At 62.4% G+C, this 8,848-nt stretch overlaps 1 protein-coding gene across 1 annotated transcript; it reads right to left on the minus strand.

Annotated features, from left to right (window-relative positions):
• Window positions 1-1,409: 1,409 nt before the first annotated feature.
• CLBA1 (clathrin binding box of aftiphilin containing 1) lies at window positions 1,410-8,209 on the minus strand. The gene is made up of 7 exons (XM_060142458.1): window positions 8,146-8,209; window positions 7,623-7,810; window positions 6,530-7,309; window positions 5,238-5,383; window positions 3,653-3,782; window positions 2,520-2,624; window positions 1,410-1,594 (listed from the first exon to the last, which is right to left on the minus strand). Exons 1-7 carry the CDS (start codon window positions 8,207-8,209, stop codon window positions 1,433-1,435), a joined length of 1,575 nt encoding a protein of 524 aa, XP_059998441.1. The 3' UTR covers window positions 1,410-1,432.
• Between the last annotated feature and the right edge of the window lie 639 nt (window positions 8,210-8,848).

The following is an 8,848-nucleotide window of genomic DNA, read 5'->3' on the forward strand; positions in this document are numbered from 1 at the left end:
TATTTTGGGTTGTCACGTCTAACTTTAACCAAAGGCTAGAGAATGACGGCACGGCTCAGGCGACCTCTGTTGGAGGGGTCCTGGGAGACCCCCGAGTGGATGCTCCCCTTTGGCGGAAGCAGCGTGGCAGAAAGCAGTTTCCAAACTCCCACCTCTTTCCGGCTGAAAATGAGAAATTAGGCAGGTTTCCCAAACATACAGCCCCCCAAAATGTTACCTCTTAACGTAAGCCTCAGATCCACAGGTGGTCTGTGGAGTGGCCGAGGGTGCTGGGGTGCGGGTGACAGCCAGCCGCCTCCTTCTCCCATGTGACAGGTGGCATCTGCTGGTCACTGTGACCCCACTTGGCCTCTGTCTGGATCTGACACCTCCATCGATGGAGTTGGCGTCTGAGGCTGCCCCCAGCTGTGGTCTCCCAGACTCGACAGTGGCCCTGGAGGGACAGTGATGCCGGGGTCCTGCCGTGCGTGTGCCGGGTCCCGCCAGCCTTCAATCCCCAGGCCTCCCTGAGGGACTGGAAGGGCCGCCTGCCGGGGTTTCCAGCACCAGTCCCCACAGAGCCAGTGATTCAGCAAGAACACAGCTTGTCCAGGCTGTTGTTATTTATTTATTTATTTTTGTTTGTTTGTTTCTTTGTTTTGTGGTACGCGGGCCTCTCGCTGTTGTGGCCTCTCCCACCGCGGAGCACAGGCTCCGGACGCGCAGGCTCAGCGGCCACGGCTCACGGGCCCAGCCGCTCCGCGGCACGTGGGATCTTCCCAGACCGGGGCACGAACCCGTGTCCCCTGCAACGGCAGGCGGACTCTCAACCACTGCGCCACCAGGGAAGCCCCAGGCTGTTGTTATTTAATAAAATTTTACGAAAGGCAGTGCCGACTGCTGGGCTCTGCGGTCATAAGAGGTTCCCTCAGCTGATACAGGATGGCTCGCCTGCCCGCAGGCAGACATCACCACTGGATACGCACCCAGGCACCGGGCAGGCGAGCACACTCGCTTTGCGGGAACAGCACCTACCCCTGCGCGTGCCCTGCCACGTGGACACCCAGGCCAGGGGCCAGTGTGGCAGCAACGCACGCAGGGCCTACCGGGTCCCTGAACGGCTGCTCCCAGTGACAGTTCCAGCCACATGTGAAGCCCCCTTGGGGTCCCAGGCAGCATGGCTCAGGCAGCCAGGCCTGGGGGTCCCTCACAGGTGCCCCCAGCGGCTGGCAACACCTTCCCGGGGGGGGTCCCTGGAGCCAGGCTGGGGTGGGGCTCCTGGGGTCCCGGGTGCCCCCTTCCTGGTGACTGGCTCTGCCGAGGGACACACCCCCCATCAAAGCGTCAGCCCTGATACAGGACACCCCTCCACGAAATAGCTCTGGTTTCCAGTACCAAACCAAACCGGTAAGAAACCGTAAAATCCCTCATCAAGACACAAAGTCCTCCCGCTTTAGCAAACGTCACTGTTAAACAATGCCATTTTTAGGTTACGAGGACTGAAAATCTTTTTCCTTGGAATTGTGATGTATTGTCCATTTCCGTGTATGGGGGTCTTGAGGAAGAGGCTGTACGTGATCAGGCTGCCCTGTCTGCCGCCCGGCGTCCCTGGGAACTGGCAAAAAAGGAGGGACAGGTCGGGGAGAGCACGCGCGCCCCCAGAGACGCCCCCGGCCGCCCGGGGCCCTCGCCCGTCTCTGGCGGCGTCTCCTTACCCTCATCTTGCGCCCCTCCCCACGCGCTGCCACCGCAGAGGCGCGCGGGGACAGAAGCCACAGCTTCTCCCGGAGCAAACGGGACTGCCCCGGGCCCCTGTCGCCCTCCTAGTCCTCCTCCCACCCGGCCGGTGGCCCCAGGGACATTCCCAACGAACCGCTGCTGCCGAGGCCGCGGTCCCCGCAGGGGCTGCCCGGGGTGGGGGTGGGGGGCTTGCTGGGGACGTTTCTGTCTTGCTGCTCTAAGACGGTCCCAGCCACGTGCCTCTAGAAGGTTCCGTCTCCTGCCCCGCGGTTTCACAGGGCAGAGGGGTGGCCCCTGTGCCCGTCTCCCGCCAGCCGGGCGGCGCCAACTCACACCGGAGCCGGCTCCCGGCTCCCGGCTCCCGCCGAGAGCCCTGTCTCCGCGCGCCGCTCCCTCCACGCCCTCCTGCCGCCCCAGCTCCGGATCAGGCCCTTGGCCTCGGCGCCCCCTGCGTGGCACCCCGCACTCCACCCTGTGCCGCCCCGCCTTCTCCCTGGGGGAGGGGGGCGCTCAGAGCCAGCTCCACATCCGGGGCAGCACGGGGTCCTGGGGCGCGGGGGTGGGGACGCACCTCTCCAGGCTGAGCTCGCGCCCCGCGGGAGCTGGGCTGCTAACCGCGCACCCCGACACGTGGTCCCAGGGTGGGCGGGAGACCCTGTTCCCGGAAGAGGCTTTTCCTCCAGAGGAGCCCCAGGACGGAGGCCGCCTGCCGCCCCTCTGACTCTTACAAGCCCATGAGAGTTAAAGGATAGAAGCGACTGGAACCCGAGACCCGGGCCCCAGGCGTCCCGGGCTCTCACCTTGGTCTGGATCAGGGCTCTGCAGCGGTGCAGGCGGAAGCCGAGCTCTTCAGGCTCGTGGAGGCCAGGGTCTCCCAGAGTGCGTCCCGGGCCCTCCGAAGGGCTCTGAGGAAGTAAACCAGTGTCAGCAGAAGGAAGGCAGATTAAAAGGTCGTTTTCTCTTTTTCACCTGGGCCCTCCGGCACGTCTCCCTGTAAAATGGCAACGTGGCCCCGACTCGGGCTCCGCTGGGGGCTGCCAGCCGCCCACCCCGGCTCACGCGGCCCTCAGGCCAAGGACCGCGGTGCCCTTCTCAGGTGCCCTTCTCAACCGAGGTTCTCGCCGCCTCTCCTCCCCCCCTCCTCCCACTGTTTTCCTCCCACAGAGACTCACCAGCCGGGTCACTGTCCAGCCCCGCAGGCCCCCTCCTGGCCAGTGTGGCCACGGCCACCATTCCTGTGCCCCGTGTTCACCGGGGCCTGCCTGCCAGCCCCTTCTGTGTTTTCCACTTTTGAAAATTTCCATAATACTTAAAAAATGGAAAAAGATCTTCGCCACCTTGGTGCCTGAAAGATGACCATCCTTACAATTTGCGTTTCTTTGATGACTCATGAGCCCTACGGCGTGTAAGTGGCTGTGAGTTGGTGCTCGGTGAGACACGTGGCCTCTGGCCGTGGCCTTTCTGAGCGCGTCCCCGGCCACCGCTCTGCTCCGGCTTGGCTGGCTCCCACCTCAGGGCCCGCCTGACGGCAGACCCCACACCTCCCCTGCACCCCCCGCCCGCGGCCTTCACAGTGACCCGGCCCCGCCAGAGCCCCGGCCGCCAAGCCCACCGCCTCCAGTAGCACCTGTGGGGTGGCTGCGCCCTGCAGCCCCCGGCAGAGTGCACCACTACATCACCGCGCTGCCAGGGCACCTCCTTCACCAGGCGCCGAGGGCAGGGCTGCGCCTGATGGCCCGCCGAGGAGCTGCCGGAGCCAGACGAGGGCGCCCTGGCTCACCCTTCCCGCCCTGAGATGGCAGCGTCCCGGCTGCAGGTGCGCGCCGCGCGCCCCACCTCCCGCCCCGTCCAGGAGCGGCGCACAGGGTGGCTGGCAGAGATGCTCGCAGTCCTGCCAGCCCCCAGGAGCCCACCTCCACCCAGGTCATTTCACCTTCTGAGCAGCATCTATTCCGAGAACAAGAAGGAAGTTTTCCCGGCAACGGGACTCGCTCCAGAGGCCTCGGGAAGTCATCACGGTCCTGGTGCTCTGAAGAGCTCTCCAGAGTTTTCTGGATTCAGAACTGGAAAAGAGCGGCATTAATTACAAAGTAGCCCAGAAGGGCTTCAGACGGGAGGCAAAGAGGGCGCCTGACCCTTCAGAACTCTGACCACAGAACCCCGGCTTCTCGCCACTTTGCTCGTTTACTCAAGCATCTACTGTCCTGCAAGTGCCCAGCACAGCCCTGGCCTGAATGACCAATTTCACCATCACGTGTCTCCTCCGAGGGCAGAAGCCCTGGGAGGCCAGATATTCCGCAGTCTTGTTTCCTGATGATCTCAGGTGCCTAGAACCACGCCAGGTACCACAGAGATGTCCAGAAACTGAGAGGAGCAGATGCCGAGAGGGATGAACACGAGTGTGTGCCGGGGCCCCGCCCTGCTGCTCAGCCTGGCCTCCAGGAGAGAAGGCACGGGCAGGCGCGCAAATGGCTACAGGGGGACAGACTCGCCAAGTGCCGAGTCGCTTCCAGACCACCCCAGAGTAACCCTGACCCTCTGTGTCACCACAGCGTCCAGCCCGGCCCGGTCCCGACACGCAGGACCAACAGTGCCTGCGGGTGCCCCAGGATCACAGGGCCCGCCTTCTGCCCTGGACCACGATCTGGGGAAGCAGCATGCCCAGAGGGCACACCAGCCACCTGGGCTGTCCTGGTCATCCAGGCTCTGGCTCTGGTCCCCAGGCCTCTGCTGGGGTGGGGGGAGAGTGCTCTGGGCAGGCGCTGGCTGGGACCCCAGCTCGGACCGCGGCCAGAGCCTAGGAGAGCCCACCTGCAGAGCTGTCTGACAAAGTCTCCACCTGCCCGCCTGCCCGGCAGCGCGCAGGGACCAGGGAAGCTAGCTCCCACACACCTCCACCTCCTCCCTCTGGGGCCTGGGTCCAGCAGGTCCCAGGCTGCTCAGCCTATATTTTATCCACTCGAGCTAAACTGGTTTTTCGCTCAGTGCTCGGTGAAAGGGTGTCTTAGAAAATGGCCGTCCACAAACAAGTGCCTCTGTGATCTCCCTTAGGGACCTTTACTGGGAGTGTCAGCCTTGCTGGCAGCCCCAGGAGCACCGGTGGGCTGACCCTGCGGTGGGCCTAGGATGTCTCCAGGGCGCTGGGGTGTCTCCAGGGCACTAAGGGTCACTCGGTCCAGTCCCCCAGGAGCCCCTGTGCCCGCCACCCAAGCCCACGGGCCCCTCCCTCACCCCCAGCGCTCTCACCAAGACCCGAGGAGCTGGCACTCCCTGGCCCACTTTGCTCCGGGTGAGCTGGTGGGGGGTGGGGGAAGGGCTGGACATGGCTCCAAAAGGAGCAGCTGCTGCACCTGTGCCACCCGGTCCTTCGACCCTTGGACCACAGGTGGTGGAACCTCGGGAGGGACGAAGCCCTCTATAGAGGTAAAAACAGAAGACCCCATGCGTCCACCATATCAACCAAAGGCATAAATGCAGAGCTGCCAGAAGACATGTGAGCGCCAATCCAAGTTCATTACCACAGTTTATGCACAGATTCAAGGCCAAGTTTTTCTTCATTGCCTGTTTCTAAGAAATGGTCTAAGGTGGAAACATCTTCAGTTGCCTGTGGGACTGGTACTTCTTGAAAAGCGAACCTAAAAATCTTCTCATAGCTGACAATAGGCTGAAAAACAAGAAAAACATACCAAAATTAGGAGAAATACACACATCATGTCACCTTATTCCAAATATATAATTTCGGTACAAATGAAATTTGTAAATGATTATATACCGTTGCTGCTACTGAAACATGACATGTTCGTTCTTGCAAATCACTGCACTGTGCATCGTGCAATGGAAACCAGTGTGTGTGGAAAAGTGTGACTAGGGCACAATAGTCATAAACTTCATCAGTGACACATGGAAAAAAGATATGCACACAATGAAAATGTGAGCACTGTTTCCCACATGTTAATTGGTTGAGAAATCCATTCCTATTACAAGAAACATGGCCCTTCCCGGAAAAGAGGTTTGCAGGTTGTGAATTAGTGTGAAGTGCTGGAAGGTGGGTTGTCTGATGTCTGGGTGGGTGTTGGTAGACCGAGGTGGCTGGGAGAGGTGGGCGTGTGCATGGTGCATATTCACATGGGCCTCAGTTCAGCAGGTGTGGTTTTCTGCATTCACCTGGGGTTTCCTGCAAAGTTCACATTATGCTTCAATTGTTCCCCGATACAGTAATCGCATTGGAAGACAGTCCTGTCTTCAAAACAAGCATTAAAGCAGAGCTAACTGTATGTACGAAGAGTGGATCTTGTCAGAGGTCCTGGTTTAGAAAACAAACGGACCATCCTTAGAACCAGCAAATCCTTTCCTCCCTTCTCTGTTTCACTTTTGGTGTTTGGGGTAAACCATTTGGGAAGAGAAGGCAGAGAAAGAGGAAGATGAGAGGCAGTCACACTGAAGGGAAACCCTGGAGGTCAGGGCAGGAAGGTGGACGGAGCAAGGGGGCGAGTCCTGGGCTCTCCAGGCCACCCCCAGTGCCCGGTCAGTGCATGCACACTGAAATGTGACTCTTGGTGAGGTTTTCTAAATAAGTAGATTGACAACTCAGATGAAAGAAATGCTCTTTCACCACGTGCCCTAAACGGGCCAGGAAAACACAGCCTGGTTGATGGAGAGTGGGCAGACGCTCCCCTTAGGAAGGTGGAGGGAAAGGAAAGTGGGGGTGGGATGAAGCCCGGAGAGAAGCAGACCCCCTCCCTGGCCAGCCCACCAAAGCACAGGAAACACTTCCTGTGCAACATGGCAAAGACGAATACTTTAGAAATACCTCAGAAGGTGTGATGGCGCTGGTTCCTGTCACCCCAGGTCCACCCTGGTGAGACTGGTGAGAACCAGGCTCCTTTTGGGCAGAAATGGTTCTCGTCGGCTGAGGTTCTGTGGGCCTCTCCGGGAGCTCAAAGGACTGAGAGAATTGTTCAGACCTGGCTGAGGATTCCCGAAAGCCTTCAAACTCTCCCCAGGCACCGCTGTGTTCCCCTAGGTCTGGACCCCTGGCGGAGGCAGACAAGCCCTCTCCGCTGCGCCCAGAGATCCTGGCTTCCCCATCCCCATCGGGCGGGGGAAGAAGGGAGCGGGGACTCGCCCACCCCACAGCGTCACCGCCCTGTGTCCCAGGTGCCGAGCCTGCACCGCTGTATTCAGAAACCCGGCAGAAGGAAACCCCGCCTGCTTGCTCTGCGAGGTCACTCAGAAACGCGCAGAGAGGGGGCACGTGGCCAGGTGCTCCCCCCAGCTCCCGCTGGCCTTGCATGTTGGTGCCGCCAAGCCCGCATAGACGCGATGGGAAGATGCTCAGGAGACATCCACACCGCTGTGCGGGAGCTGCCCGGGGCTGGACAGGGCCCGACGGGGTTGCCTGCTCGCCCGCCGCCCAGCAGCTGCCGGCGGCTCCCTCGGGAGTACGGATGGGCTGGTGTGGGTCCACTGTCGCTGCGGAACGGACACAGACCGCATACACAGCCTGGTCACCCAGGCAAAAGTGACCGGAGCCGCTGCCCGGCTTCTTCCTCCACGCGTCTGGGCGAACGGTCCAGCACAGGGGCGTGTCCTAGAGACCAACCAGGTGCTGGGGGTCAGCACTGCCTGGGAGGGTGGACGAACTGCGGGGTCCTGTCTCGGCCGCCGTGGGCAGGGGTCTGCGAGGCCCAGTCTGGCAGAGCCGGGGAGAGTCCGGGCGCCCGAGGGAGGGCGGCGCCCGGGGGTCCCCGAGAGTTGGGTTGGGGGCTCGGGTAGTCCCCTCGCGGGGCGGGCGGGGGTCCGAGGTGGCCGCTGAGGACCACGATCGGGCCTGGCCTACGGCTCCCGAGGGGCGGACTTGGAGCGCGCTGGGGCCCCGGCGTCCGGCTCGGGCCCGCACCCACCTCGGCCAAGTCTCCGCCTCCGCCCGCGGGCGCAGCAGGCTGCGGGGGGTCTCCTCGGCCCGCGCTGGACAGTTGCCCGGCAACGACGCGCGACTGTCCAGCTTCCGTCGTCTGCAGCCCTGGCGTCAGTGCGCCGGCGCCGCGCGGGGCGTGGCAGCGCCAGGCCCCGCCCCCGCGCCGGCGAAGTTCTGTGAGCGTAGGGAGCGGACTATCCGGTTGTGCCCCGCCTGGGCGGGACCCGTCACCCCCGCGCCTTTCAGCCGCCGCGCGAAAAGGCTCTGGTTAATTAGACGACTCCTCGTGCTGCCACCCAACGTGGAGCGGGCGCCCTACACGCCCCGCGGCCGGGAGTGAGCAGGCGCGTGCTGCCGCCAACGTCCATCCCCCCAGCCCCGGCGGCCAGCTGCAGCCCTCCGACCCGGGCCGCCCTGGATGCCCTCTCGTGCCCCTGCCCCGCCTCAGTGGGGATGTGTGTAGCTGTGCCATCTGTCTTGTCAAACCCTGAATCCCCAGAAGCTAGTACTTCCAAGCGTGGGCCTCCTGGCGGGCAGGAGCGGGGGCGCGACCCCCTCCCTCTCGGGTCCCATGTAGAGCCCTGATTCTCGGCCTGGTCACCAGCCAGCCCCAAGGCAAGGCAGGGCCAGTCTGGGCCATGGACCACCAGCCCCTCCTGCTGCCACATGCCCCAGGGCAAGGGCCGCTCGTGGGCTAGCCCTGCCCTCCTGCTAGCTCCTTTCCCAGGCACTCCTGGCCTTTCCCCATCTGCCTAGATCAGCCCTCCGCAGATGCGGCCATCAGGCCCCCGGCTGAAGCCCTGAACCACACGCGGTCCCCCAGTCTGCCTTCGTGCTCAGAGTTCTCCACCCTGGGACCTCCTGGGGGCCTCCCTGGGCCCTGTCCGGTTTGCATGAATCACCTGCTCTCTTAATGGTCCTTCGCAGCTAAGCTACCGAAAATTTCCATTTTAAAAATTACCAGATGAGATCGTTCTCTGAACCCCGGACCTTAGCCATCTGCCCCATCCCCTGCTTCCCGAGGGGCACAACGGCCAGCAATGCAGTGTTGGAGTAATGCAGTCAGACTGCCCAGTGCTGGGCAGTCACTGGGGTGACCCTGCAGGAAGGTGACCAGACACCGGCTCTCTCCTGCCTCGACGTCACCCAGGGAGATCGGTCCTGTGCTGTCCACCCACTGCTCGGACCCCCTCATTCACTGTCCTTGCCATC

This window comes from Lagenorhynchus albirostris, chromosome 1 (assembly GCF_949774975.1).
Source record: "Lagenorhynchus albirostris chromosome 1, mLagAlb1.1, whole genome shotgun sequence".
Classification (NCBI taxonomy): domain Eukaryota; kingdom Metazoa; phylum Chordata; class Mammalia; order Artiodactyla; family Delphinidae; genus Lagenorhynchus; species Lagenorhynchus albirostris.